The sequence below is a fragment of the Gymnoscopelus braueri genome (genome assembly GCF_963280865.1).
Source record: "Gymnoscopelus braueri genome assembly, chromosome: 8".
NCBI classification, from domain to species: Eukaryota; Metazoa; Chordata; class Actinopteri; order Myctophiformes; family Myctophidae; genus Gymnoscopelus; species Gymnoscopelus braueri.
Window position 1 is genome coordinate 32,391,447 of NC_137609.1, and position 15,006 is coordinate 32,406,452.

A 15,006-nucleotide genomic window follows, 5' to 3' on the forward strand; every position below is an offset into this window, starting at 1 on the left:
ACCTTGGGGAATGATGTCTGATGAGGTCACCCCACCTATTCCCTCTATTATGGCACTTTTCCACCGCATGGTACCGGCTCAACTCGACTCCCACTTGCTTTTGGTACTCAGTTACTTCATTTTCTACCGCAGATGTAGCTCAAAGTAGCTGGTCAATATACTGTAGCGCTGCCGCATCAAACTGTTGTAACTTGCAAAGTAATAAAACTACTGAATGAACCAACTGCTTCAACTGCTTTGACAGTTTAAAAACTTAAACCCTCTGTTGACCGGGGGGAATGCGTGACTTCGGAACGATCCGTACAGTTCCATCTGGAGAGTTCGCTAAGTGCCACTTTGCAGCATTATTTTTGGCAATCGACTGTTCTGGGCTACTAAATGTACTGTGTGAGTGCACACAATGCAGATTGCTCAAGCCTGTTTGAGTTCACGTTGACAAGACACGGCTGAATCAAAAGAGTCTTTTTCAGCACAGAATTCATTAGCAACGATGATGGAATAACCCCTTGAAAGAAGCAGCTGGCTGATGGCGTTTTGTGATCCCACGCACACCATACAGCAGGCATGGTGGCCATTTATTTTGATGTCGGTGAGACCTGATGGGGCACTAAAACTCGTCCGAGCCTTCTTTTATAGCACCCTGAAAGCTGTTAAAGGGCAAACTAAGAAACAACTCGTCACCTGTAACAGGTCCAAATACAACCATGGCCTAACTGTCTTTAATGAGTAATGATGGTCACTAAAAATGGGAGAGGGACTCAAGAGAGGCAGGTGTGCGTGCGTGCGTGTATGTGTGTGAGCGCACGCGTGCGCACGCTTGTGTGTGCATGCACTCTGGTGATGAAAGAAGGCAAACTAACCAGAAAGCAACAAACTTCAACTGTGTTGAATATTTCAACCGCATGATGTTTCCATGACATAGATGGCTAAACAGGTGAATCCAGGTGAAATTTACCGTCATATTATGTTGATAAAAACAGTTTCAGCCACAAAGAGGTTATGTATTGTAGATGACGAGGAACAGAAAGATAAAAGAAGGCTTATACAAAAGGCAGTGTCCTGATATTTAGTAAGTATCAGTAGAGCGTGTACAATTGAAATCAATGGCCTTTCCAAACCATATGCTATTTTACAACATGAGGTCATAAGGTACCATGTCTACCCTATACACAGTAAAATCCAGAGACCATCCAGAGTTAAATTAACACTCTGGATTTGACTGTGTATTTAAATTAACTGTAGGAGCCCTGCTTCGGGAGTGGGATCCGGCGGGAGCCGATGCAAATATTGCAGGAGGGGGCAGTTTTTAAATACCTGCGGGTGGGAATGGCCATTTTAAAACAACAACCCTGGGGGTCCTGCTAAATCCCACACCACCCGCAATAAATCGGTGTGTGTCGTGATTTTCTTGAACACATTTATCTTATGGTTAAATGCAGAGAAGAGCGTAATTTTGAAACATTGTCCCCGACAAGTATGGGCATAATGCATCTATTTAATAACCTACTGGCAAGCAGCCAAAGTCCAGACAAGCCCACTGTGTCTCTCTCCGTGGTGCTGTAATGGCCATAGCTCTCTCTCTCCCTCCCTCTCCCAATATCTCTCTCACACACACTCTCTCTCTCATTCTGTATTTCAGTTTGTAATGTTTTTGGGTCCCAGGGGAAATATTATGGGATTATGCTGTACTAAACGGCACTTACATTTTTGTTGCATGCAGGAGCTGCGGTTAGAAATGAACTGCGTAGTGGTCAGAAATGAAACCATTGTGGGAAAACAGATAACAGTCCAGCGCAGGCTCTACTATGAAGAAATGTATTGTATTGTCTGTATTTGAAGGTTATTAATGACATGTACCGTCTTTCAAAACAAGTGTCATTCTGTTTGATTAATTCTAATTTAGGAACCATGCATATGAATCCTAGGTTACGAACTATAGGTGCCAGACAGGTCAAGAGCACATTTTGGAACAGTAATAACCTAGCACATGGCTACCTGATGCAGAGTGAGAAGACTTAACGTGATGCTGCTTAAAAGTTAGATATAGTCTTTGTTTAAAGGAGAATTCCGGACAAATTAAGTGTTATCTTTGATGTCTCGTTACTCACCTACCGACGTAAAAAGTGGCGTTCTTTTTTTCCATAGATTCCCCTGTCGTCATTTTTTAAACCCCCTCCGTTGTCATAATGGGAGCGCGTGGGTTAGGGAAATTCGTCTATTATAACCGATGCAAAGTTATTTTTTTCTCTACTACGATTCATTGTAGAGTCTCATGATAGTCAAACATGCGCTGAAACTTACTGCGAGGCTACCGTTAATGGCGAACGATTTAACACTGGATGCTTGTTTCTTTCCAGAACCTGGCAACCCATTATGACAACGGAGGGGGTTTAAAAAATGACGACAGGGGAATCTATGGAAAAAAAGAACGCCACTTTTTACGTCGGTAGGTGAGTAACGAGACATCAAAGATAACACTTAATTTGTCCGGAATTCTCCTTTAAATTCTGGTCATGTGATGACAGGCATTCTAGAAGTAAATCTGTTATGGAAGGCAAAGCAATAGAGATCGATTTGATAACGGAACCTTGGAAGGTGAGGTATTCATTTCTGGGGGGAAGGCTTACCTGGGGGGAGCCATCAGAGCCCTGGTCTTTGGTCTTCCTGGCAAGCCTCTTCTTCTTCTTGTGAAGTGGTTTGGTCTCTAGAATCATTTCTTCTAGCTCAAATGTAGGGTCACAGTTAAGCCTCCGCTTCTACAGACAGACAGACAGACAGACAGACAGACAGACAGACAGACAGACAGACAGACAGACAGACAGACAGACAGAGACACACACACACACACACACACACACACACACACACAAAGGGTCAAACACGGCAGCTGCTGCATAGCACAGGCTGACGTGCTAAAAGCTAAAACATGTGCTACAATATGAGAGGAAACATTTTGTCAAGCAAACTTGCTGAAATGTGAACTGTAATTTGGAAATTGATACAGTATATGGTGTGCGTTAAATTGTCCAAAAATGTGACTGTATCTCATTGTATATTATCCCACTTATTACGTGGCAGTTAATTAAAACAATTATTTGATTTCATATTTATTTTATTAGCTTACAAGTTGAACTAGGTAACAAGGTAAACAGAGAAAGAAAAGTGGTCTGTTACTTATTTTAGAAACGTTTTCTCCTATAGAAAGAGAACAGATGAGAATTGAGTGTTTAACAAAGCCATGTAATAATATTGTAAGTGATGATATAATTTAAAGTGATGTATCCAGGCAAAAGAAACAGCATGATCCATCAACTCTGCCAGACAACCTCAAGAAAGGCTTGAGACGTGGCGGAACAAGGTTAAGAGAGCCAAAAAGGCAATGGCTGACTTCCCCCTTCATCTCGCCACATTAATAGTATGTGTGTCTAGCCCAGGGAATGAGGGGGGGAGGATAAGGACATAATTAGATTTAGAGAGACTTGTCAATTCCCCATCGATCGTCCGGTGTTTTTTCTCTGCAAGGCTGGCCTGTGACTGCAAGGGCTCTATAGCTGCAATGACTGCAGACTTTTACAGGAATTGAATTAGATCCAGTTGTTTACGTCTGTTCTTAACACATCGGGTGCCAAACACGGTCTGAACCGTGTTTGCGCAGAGTAGCGGTCCGGTGCCGAACACGGTCCAGACCGTGAAATATGTCTTTTTGTTTTTTTCGTTTTTCTCCACACGGGCGGGGCTAGAGCAGCTCTGGGAGTACCCATTGTGATCTTGAGAAGGATAGGCCAGATAGATCACCGGAAAAAAAAAACATGGCTGCCATCCACTTCCTGTCTATTTCCTTCTTTAAAACACCTATATCTCCGAATCTGTTTCCGGTGGGGAAAACCGGTCATGCGCGATGCGCGATCCCCCCCCATTGTAACTCGCGAGTGAAATGTTATCGTTCCAGGTTGTAGCCAGGGTCATCGCGCAACATGAATGGATGTTTTTTTTTACATGGATTTGCTCCTCGTGGAGTCTAGAGCTTTAAACAGCAAAGCGCAGTCAATGGGGAGAATGCTGGCACCCAACGTAAGTTGTTATGAAAAAATGCTGGCACCTGATGTGTTAAAATGAGACTTATGGTGTTATCCAACAACATCGTCATAATTGAGGTGTCTGAAGGGGTGATGACTGTCATTGATTTGAGTGCTCAGATAACAACACTGTTGTTGACATCTATTACAGTAATATTGTTCATCACTCTGTTGTGAAGAATTGACCGAGCTGCTCCAGTGACGGATAATACATGATGCTTATCATAGCATTATCATAGCACAGCCTGTATAGTGGCTCCAATAGCAATGATTGTTATCACAGTTGTATGGCTGACTAGTCCAATGAAAGCTTTTACAGTGGTATCTATCACTGCAGTGGCTGCGTTTGAAGGTCTAATGGCAGACTCACTTCCTGCTTAAATCTAGACTTGAGGGAGGCACTGATTCACTTTTGAAGTAGGATATAAAGAATGCTGCCACTGTCATTGAGTCCCACTGCGTTATTGTAACCTATCGGTGCCAGCTGTTCCCTTTGAAATGTAGCCATTGTACATTGGAACACTGTGTATCGACTGCTTGGCACTAAGGGACAGTCCGTTCTGTGAATCTGCCAGCCAAGCAGCTGGTCTTCCTAGCATACCTAATGATGTCACTTCTTGTAAGTGCAGCCTCTGACTCTGCCTGTTTATGGTGTTGAAACAGAAAAAACATCACAAAAACTTGCCTTGTAAAGGTACAAGGCAACACAGCACAGCACAGGGGACTGTTTATGTGTATGCATGTGCACGTGTTTAGGTGTGTACTGTACATGTGTGTATGTGCCTCTACTGTACTGCATGTGTGCACATACTGTACGGGTAGTAAATGGCAAATGACCTGTTGTGGCCAGCAGGGGGCAATCTCTCCACCCTGACAAGGGGAAGCAATAGGATGGCGAAGTGTAAATATTTACTTTATCCATGGTAACAGCAATAAAGTCTTAGTCCGTTTTCTGGTGCGCAACACAACCCTCGTTTAAGTGAATTGCTTTCACCTGCTGCTGCTGTGCAGAGTGTGCGCTACAGGGCATATCTCCGTCAAGCCAGGGTGACCTACCCAGGCTCATGAAATTCATATGCAGGCATAGTAGCCAATTAGAATGAAATCTGCTAAAACGGACTCATATACTGATACAGAACCATATATTGGCTATATATTATGGCTGTCGGGTGGAAATCTTGTATGTTCCTTTTTCATTATTATTTAAAAACAATTTGAAATCGTGAAAATAGCCAATCTACAAGCTGTAATTATTTAATAATTAAGAAATACTATATTTTAAAGACTGAAAAATCAACTAAAGTCAATATTAGAGCAAGTTCATTCACATTTCATTTGAATGAAAATAACTTGTGGGTAAAATTCATTCTGTGAATCTAATGTGATTAATGTGACCCCTACTTCAGTCAGTGAAGTCCAGGGCTGAATGTGACATATTGAGACCTATGTAACTAAATATTGGTAATTTGCCAACACATTATTTTGTGAAATAAATGGGTTATATTTCACAGATAGTTATACTATTCTTATAATATATTAAAATACAATCATCCTTAACCTTCAAGTTAAATGCATTATTGACTTGCCCACAACAGAAAGACTTGGGACTCGACTTGGACTTGGGACCAAATGACTTGGGACTCGACTTGGACTCGGACCGGAGGGTTGGATTGACTTGGGACTCGACTTGGACTTGGGACCAAATGACTTGGGACTCGACTTGGGACTCGGACCTGAGGGTTGGATTGACTTGGGACTCGACTTGGACTTGGGACCAAATGACTTGGGACTCGACTTGGACTTGGGACCAAACGACTTGGGACTCGACTTGGACTTGGGACCAAATGACTTGGGACTCGACTTGGACTCGGACCGGAGCGACTTGAACAATTGTCTGGTAAATAAAAGTAGATACCTTGTGTTTGCTTGCTTTAAAGACCAGGTCTGTATTCATGGGAATGTGATGATGCTAATTTAAAAAAAACTATTGTGATTTTACCTTTCCTGTTCTCTTATTGTTTTGATATCCTGGACATGATGTTTGGAAGACTAGTTGAGTGGAGCTGTTGTTTCTTAGACACTTACGTTGGGAATGAAGCCCGGCGGCAGCTGTTTGCTGAGTACCGCGTCCCAGTTGACGTCGGACATGTAGTCTAGGTCCTGGAGCTCCGCTAGGCAGGAGATACGCTTCTCAATGTCTATACACAGCAGCTGCAGAAGTAACAGAAAAAAGGGATCCAATTAATCAAAAGCAGTTGAAAATCGTCATTTTATGTTTGAGAATTATGTACCAGGGATATGTAAGGAGGAGACAGAAGTTTCATAACATATGCTGGGGGTTAAAACATGAAAATCAACCAATCATGTTGTCCGATAGAACCTATAGCTGCTGAACTCTGTTGAGACAGGACAGTTCCTGCATGTCCACAAACTCACAGGATGATGAACACTAGAGGAACAGTGAAATATAAAGAAACTGACCAATGCCAGATTGTTGGGTCCGATGCAGATTTCGATTTTGTTAAGTGAAACATTTTCTAATCAATTAGAAACACATTTAAAAAAAAGACCATTTGATTTATATGCAAAATAAATAAATGCTTTTTATTTAAGAACTTGGACCCTAATAATGTGATGCGTTTGTGAGCTTGTATATTTCTTTATAATTGTTTTCTAAACTTTTGAAAAAGTTTGCCTAAAATGACAAAATAGGGATGCCTGGATAAAAGTGGTATCGGCTAACGATACCGATATTGTCAAATTAGATAGTATAAAGTAGTCTGACAGGAAATGGGGGGTGACACGCAGAAAAGGTCATCGGGATCGTGAATCGAACCCGCGACGCGCTGTCAGGCATCAGCAGCCTAGGTGCCCGGACCACTACACCATCTGGGCCACACGTGCACATTTTGGAACAGTAATAACCTAGCCCATGGATACCTGATGCAGAGTGAGAAGACTTTAACTGATGCTGCTTAAGAGTTAGATATAGTCTTTGTTTAAATTCGGGTCATGGGATGACCGGCATTCAGTAAAGTAGTAAAGAAGTAAATCTGTTATGGAAGGCAAGGCAATAGAGATCGATTTGATAACAGAACCTTGGAAGGTGAGGTATTCATTTCTGGGGGGAAGACTTACCTGGGGGGAGCCATCAGAGCCCTGGTCTCGCTTAGAAAAACGTAATTATGTTGTTTCTATTTGAGACCATTTCATTTATATGCAAAGTAAATAAATGCAAATAACTTTTTATTTAAGATCTTCGGCCCTAATAACGTGACACGTTTCTGAGCTTGTATATCAGCTGTTTTCGAAAATGTTTGCCTAAAATGACAAAATAGGGATGCCAGGATGAAAGTGGTATCGGCAACCGATATCGATAAAAAAAAAGGCAAATGATGACCAATATATCGATCTGGTTCTAGGAAGGAGGAGAGGAGGATGAGAAGGAGGAGTGAAATGGCTTGGGGAAGAAAGGATGACAGCAGCAGGTTGATGAGTGGGAGGGTCGGGCATATAAACACGCAAAGAGTAGTCAAGGAGAATAAATATCGGAGCAAACAGAGGTCGAACGGAGAGGTAAGGGGAAGAGTCGTGCATTAAGAGAGGATGGAAAAGGGAGAGATATGAAGCATATACCCCCCTTACACTTTCCCTCAGTTTGCCCCCTCCACACACACACCCTCTCTTCCACTCTAATAATCTCTATGACACACACACACACACACACACACACACACACACACACACACACACACACACACACACACACACACACACGCTCTTCCTCTCTCATGCACGCCACTGGAATGCCAATGAGGGACATGCAGTCTGTGAGCACGAGGCAATGCAACAGTTTGACTGCAGTGGTTTGCTGCCAGTGCAGAGCCGAGAGACGCAACTTGCGCACTCAGTTTATCTCTAAGCTTCTCTTCTTCCCTGTAAAGTCCTGTCCCCTGCAGGATGTTTCCACATGCCTGGGAGGGGTTTGATTGATTGAATACTTTATTTGCGAGGGTCCTGGACATTCAGCTGTAGGCTACTCCAAGCCAATCACCTCCCTATTGCAACTCACTCAAAGCCTTACAACTGATACAGAATGCTGCAGCACGCCTGACCTTCAACCTCCCTAACTTTTCACATAGCTGCCCCCCTCTGTATTCACCAGCTTCCACTTGCTGCCTGCTTCCAATTCAAAACACCTACAAGGCAGTCAAGGGCATGGCACCAATTAGCTTCAGGACATGATCCATCCCTACACCCAACTCACCTCTTCAGAATCTACCTCACTCCCAGAACTTCTCATTCCTTGAATCCCTTCTTGTTGCCTATTTTTGATAGTTATGCTAGTAATACTATGCAGAAGTATGTTGGATACTTGTACACATACTGTACTATATCTCTGCTGTCCGGCAGAAACCAGCTAACTCCAAAATGATAATTTTCCAGGAAAAAAAATAAAAATGGAGTTACAGTATGAGGTTTCTTCATCATTGATAAGAACAGCTAAATGGACCTCCAAGCTCACAATGAGGTTGGAGGTCAATAGGGGGTGGAGCCTGGAGTCAGCAAAACCAGCTAACTCCACCCCCCTTTGGTGGAGTTAGCTGGTTTAGCAGAACGTTTGAGGATCCAATGGAGTTAGCTGCTTTTGTCAGAAGCGCTTTTTTATGCTTTTCATTGGTTCAATATTTTTTCTACCAACACACAGACCTATAGGGTGTTCAATGGCCCTGATTTATGGAAAAAAATGCAAAAGCGTCAAAATGGAGTTTCTGCCGGACAGCAACGATATGTTATTTAGATAGCATATTGTTTAGACAGATGATAGGTTTGATGTTTACATGGTATTTGAGTTACTCTGTAGCACTTAATTATTTCCTATGCATTCTATTTACTTGACAATTTACCCTGTCATTTTTTTACTAGGTTCTTGACACTTTCCAATCTTGAACTTACTAAATGCCTAAATTGCTTTTCGTAAATTGTAGTTTCACATGTGACTCATGTAACAATAGGACCCACAGAGTTCTCGTAAACTTCAGTATCAGCAGTATGTGAAAACAGTCTGTAACACACTGAATGTACAGTAAACAGTGAATGAGTCTACTGTCCCATTGTTGTCATGTAAGCTGCTCCTCATGTTTCATTGAACATGACACTCTGAGTCTCATAAGATGAAAAACTCTCTTTGCACTAGATGACAGAGTTGATTCTCATTGAGTGGTATTCTGGCAGTGTCGTTGGCCCGACACTTCAACACAACATGATTAATGGGAGGCGCCCAGATTCTCCTCTATCAACTGACCAACACTTGCTCACCTTTCTGAGAAGAGACTTGATCTCTGGAGACCAGCACGTGGGAAAGCAAGGGTGGACCTTGTGGAAGGTCTGAAGGATCTCAGTAGCTGGAGAACTGGACTTCATCACAAATGGACGCTGAAGAGGAGAGGAGAGGAAGGGAAGGGAGGGGACAACAAAGGAATTGAGTGAGGCAGTACATTATAAAGGAGTTGAATTCATAGCCATGTTGTGTTTAGGACAGAGGAGTTTATTTGATTGAGTGTCTATATTAAAATGCGTTCTCGGCAGACGGTCTCTCCACTTTATCCCCTTCCTCTTCCCTTCTTGCATGCATCCTGCAAGACCATTTTATCTTATGTCTCTTATATAGTATAATACAATTTATGTTACTGTGTGGATGCCAGGAAGATTAGCAACCACTATGGTGGAGGCTAGTGGGGAATCCAATAAAACAAACGCATAGCCACAGCATTGGCAGTTTGCTTCCAGCATGGGAACCTGCGGAGTGTGTTCTGGAATCTAAATAGATGTCACGGTTCATGTATTTTGGATATGCGCAATCTTGAAATGAGAGAGGAAATTATTTCGTTTGCAGCTCCTGATTGGACAGGATGGGTGCGAGCACACATACAGGATACTGATGTGGCAGAGTGATTGATTGAAAGTGTAATTCCTTGTGACTGATTACCTTAGGGCTGTTTACATGCATGATATATAGGAATTTAAAATGCCAATTATAATTCAATCAATTCAATTCACCCGCAGTTAAACTGCACCCAGAGGTTTGCAGTGTATGCTTCCAAAGATAGTTCTACGTCATCATCTAACTTATGCAGTAATTCCACTTAATAATTAATAATTAAGTAATTCCACAAGTTATACATTTCTGACCGTGATTAAACATGACTAAAATTTTTATCTTTGCCATTAAGGCCAGAAGACATGAAACATTAAAAGGAATGTGAAGGCAATGGAATAGCTTTTTTTAATAATCTTTTTTAACCACTGTCATGGTCTTATCAAGGCTAGATCATAGATCTGAGGCTGAAGAGTTAGTAAGTCTGTTTTGTACAGGGAGGGCTATTCTAAGAGACAGTTGCGAAGCGTGCCGGGCCATGGTGGGTGGGTGGGTGGGTGTGTGTGTGTGTGTGTGTGTGTGTGTGTGTGTGTGTGTGTGTGTGTGTGTGTGTGTGTGTGTGTGTGTGTGTGTGTGTGTGTGTGTGTGTGTGTGTGTGTGTGTGTGTGTGTGTGTGTGTGTGTGTGTGTGTGTGTGTGTGTGTGTGTGTGTGTGTGTGTGTGTGTGTGTGCGTGCGTGCGTGCGTGCGTGCGTGCGTGCGTGCGTGCGTGCGTGCGTGCGTGCGTGCGCGCACTTTTATTACTACTAGAGGTTCAGGCCTCACGTCTAGAGTTCAGCCTATCCAACCAATATGTCATAGTGTCGGGGGCTTTATCAGAGTACCTGTTGTACCCATCTGTCTGTGTCTATTTTGTGCCCATATATGGAGATGTCTGTTTCTGTCTGTCTGCCTGTGTCCCTTTTATGCGTGTGTCCCTTTTATGCCCATATATGGAGATATCTGTATCTGTCAGTCCTTGTCCCTTTTATGCCCATATATGGAGATCTATTATGTCATCAGTATATGCCCATACAGTATATGGGCATGCTGATATGCCAATATAAGGAGCTCTCTGTATTTGTCTGTCCTTGTCCCTTTTATGCCCATATATGCATATCTCTGTATCTGTCAGCCCTTGTCCCATTTATGCCCACATATGGAGATTCCTGATATCATCAGTATATGCCCATATATGGGCATGCCCCCTTTTGGTCCTCACAAGAGCAATGGTTGTTTTATGGTTAAAAAAGATTTAGGCTTACAATTAGGAAAATATTCAGGTTGGGGTTAGGAATAGTTGTTTAGAGGTTAGGGTTAGAGTTATGCCTGGTTTGTACTTAGTTGCATGCTGGTGTCGTGCACCGGAAATAGCAGATCTACAAGCGTTGTGAGCTATTGGATAAGCTATTTTCAGCTATTTTTCAGCTTTAGGAATAGGGCTAAAAAGAAAGAAAAAAACGGTATTCATAAAATTGTCACCCTAAAATGTTGAAGTCCTCAGACGTACAGTATATGTGTGTGAGTTTAATTTGTATACAGTGTGTATGAGTGTGGTACCTGTCCTCTGAGCAGCTCGTAGGCAGTGACTCCCAGGGACCACCAGTCCACAGCGAAGGAGTAGCCAGGATGAGACCCCTCGAACGGTTGGAACAGCTCTGGGGCTGACGGAAGAGGAAAAAACATACAGTCAACCCAATACATGGCTTTGTTCCAAAATGAGTTTGAATCCTTTTCAAACCAACGGTCTGTAAGACAAAAGTGCCACTCACTCTAACAAAATTATCGATTGCGGGAATATAAAACCAAATTGTGTAACCTTTTTCAAATGGTAAAAGAATATTCCCGCAATCGACTTAACCACATGAGCCCTGGCATCCCTATTCTGGGCATGTCATAATAACATTCAGTGACAATTCAGCTATTTTTGCTATTGATGTAGAACTATGTATATAGGGTTTCAGTTCAGACCGTGGTGGGCAAACTCTTAAAGGCAGGGCAACAGAAGAGGGACAACTTCAAATATTTACATAATACAGAATATCTACTGTAGATAACAGTATCAGTTTCTTTTTTCAATAAAATTATGTAGGACCATTGTTATAGGACCACAATGGAAAGTCCCCAGGACTTATTTGTGTTATCCTTTTAGCTCAAATGTCTGACTGTAGGCCTACCTTGTGCTGTTAACATTTCTGTCTAATAAAGTATTCAATCAATCAATCAATCAATCAAAGGACTGCAGAGTAATGACGTCACACGTGTAGGAAGTTGCTGTTCTACATACTGTACAATCAGTACAATATATTGTAATATAAATGGCATAAATGTCTAGCATTCAAAGCCAGCTACACTCGGAATGCTCTGAAAGCCATTTCTACTAATAAATATACAATTAAATGTATGTTGATGATATAAGTGTCCCTGTATTTGTCGAGTGGTGCAGTCAAGCAGCAGCAAGGTAATAGTAATACCAGTTCTGATGTCAGAGTGTCAGATGGGCAGAAACATGCACAGGAGGCCATTGACACTCCAGAGAACTGCGATGACGGCCTTGCACCGTATAAGAAGCTCAGGCGACATACTGTACAGTAGGCTGAAAGGATGCTAGCAACGGCAATAACTTCGAGGTCTCCGACAAAGAGGACAGCGGCACTGCGGCCTCCTGCCCGCTATTGGACACTGCTACTCTGAGTTGGGCTGACCGCCAACTCGCCACTCGCAACAGGGCAACCGCAGAACAAGCCCTGAGGCAATTTCTCAGTCTCTATGTCTGTGGCAAAGAAATTGCAAATGGACTACATTTACATGTAGTGCCTTTCCAGTCATCTCGACCGTTCAAAGCACTTGACATTAATAGATGAAAAGGAAGCCCTTAGGCTAACTCCAAGCACACTCCAGACGAACAAGGATAATTATGATTAAAGAGCCTTTAATGTCTCATGGCATATACAACATTAAAAGTCTTAAAAATACTTTAGTCCTTACCTGGCACCAGACCATAGATTCACTCCATTCCACTGGGTGGACAACTTTCACTTCAGTCTGATATCAGGCTACCTTAACCTGGCGTTTAAACACTTTTAAAGATGTTATACATGCCCTGAGACATTAAAGTATTTTTTATCATATCCTTGTTCCTCCGGAGTGTGCTTTGACTTCATGAGCACCTCTTAACCACATGGATTGGAATTGTTACCTATTGCACCGTTACTCAACGTCGGGTCCGGGGACAACCAGGGGTCCAAATGGACCTTTACAGGTCTGTAACTCTGATCGCCAACGTTGAGAAACCTATTGAACTCTAACCAAGAGCACCCGGGTTGTCTGCACTTTATAATAAGCATCACAACCATAGAGTTATAATATATCTAGAGGGCGGATTGCCCCGCCCCCAGCTATTCATTTCTATTAAAGTGCTCAGTGGCGTTTTGTTGTTTGTTCCATGGAACCAATATGGATCCATTCCATTGGTTCCATGGGTCGTGACGCGTCGTGAGCATGCACAAAAACGGGAGATGCAAGCGCAGTAGCATTTTAAGTGCATTCTCAGATTTGACCACCAGGCTTGGCCGCTTCACTGTTCTACCGTAGTTCTGGGGGCTTGGTCACAACAGACACATTCCTCAACCAGGTGGGGGGGTCACACGGAGAGGGACGGGGCCTGACTCAGCTGCGTCAGCTCAGAACAATTACCTAGAGCTCTGAACCATTATGGATATCTCAGACACTGTATTTCCACCCTCCCCATGCAGGGACCACAGGGGCTGGTTCACTGTGACAACATGACTGCAGTAGCATATGTCAGTAGCCAAGGGGGCATGCACTCACACCTCCACCGCCTAGCTCACAGACTCTTGGCTCAGAGCATCCATCACTTCCTGTCGTTATGCGAGACCCATGTTCCGGGTATTCTGAACACGGGCACACGGATCTGCTGTCAAGGGGAAACTATGTTCGTGCTCAAAAAGATGACAGGAAAGCCAAAGAGGAGCTGAGAACAACATGCACAGCAATTCCCTCTTCCGTGGCACAGGGAATAAAGAAAAAAAAAGGATCCAAACATCAAAGAAAGAATGAATTCCTGCTCACTCTGATCACCTCTGCATTAAGTGGAATAAAAACACATCAGTGTTTCAGTCGTAAAGACCTTCCTCAAGATATTTTTGGTCTTTGATGCTAGGAAAGCTAAAGAGGCTTTTAAATAGTTTTCATGAGAGGTTGACCAGAGTACAAATGTGTCAGCCTGTAGCTATCCTCAGTGTACTAATAGCCTAATTTCTTAATTTGCCTCTGAATAACCTTCTACAGAGTCACACCTAGTGCAAATACAGTGCTTGACCTAATTTCCGTGTGCCATTGTAAATATACGCTTTAAACCATCAATATACATTATACAAAGACATAAAGACATTAGGAAATAATATTGTAAAATTCACAATTGAAAAAAATACAATACACAATACACAATAGCCATAATAAAAATCATGGCTATTGAACTAATTATCCTCTTGTATATTATTATATCAGGACAGGGGCAATTTAAAAACAGATAGAAAAGTAGAAAAAAACATTTACGTATACTTGGTTGTTGGTCTGTCACAAAGAATAATCAGGCTTAGACTCCTCAATGTTCTCATTGTTTGCTTTCAACGGCCTGATTGAATGTGTTGTCAGACTGTCAGAATAGATTATCTTGGTAGTGAAAGAGTTGTTTGTGAACCTGCAATTAAAAGACCTTTTTTTTAATATTTATATATAGATTTTATTTTATAGATTTCTGAACCAGGTGTTGTCATGGCAATCACAAAACTCAAATAACTTTTCATATACTGTACTTTTTATATTGCCTCTAAACACTGTTGCTGTTTGCCTTGTACGGCCAGTTATAGGGAGCATGCTTTTATTAGGCTGTCATTTTCTTTCCTACAGTATGTTGAAATTATGGACTAACTAACTGTATTTCTCTTTTACATGCCTCCTAGCAAGCAGGACTTGTTTTTCCTAACAGCTGA

General features: G+C 42.3%; 1 protein-coding gene across 1 annotated transcript in view; it reads right to left on the reverse strand.

Annotated features, from left to right (window-relative positions):
- stk32a (serine/threonine kinase 32A) overlaps nt 1-15,006 on the reverse strand; it is a 143,231-nt gene that overhangs the window by 20,456 nt on the left and 107,769 nt on the right. Inside the window, exons 7-10 of the mRNA XM_080435433.1 lie at nt 11,552-11,655; nt 9,396-9,512; nt 6,162-6,287; nt 2,628-2,756 (exon numbers count right to left, since the gene is read on the reverse strand). Coding sequence (XP_080291559.1) covers nt 2,628-2,756; nt 6,162-6,287; nt 9,396-9,512; nt 11,552-11,655 — 476 coding nt within the window. The remainder of the gene's footprint in view (nt 1-2,627; nt 2,757-6,161; nt 6,288-9,395; nt 9,513-11,551; nt 11,656-15,006) is intronic.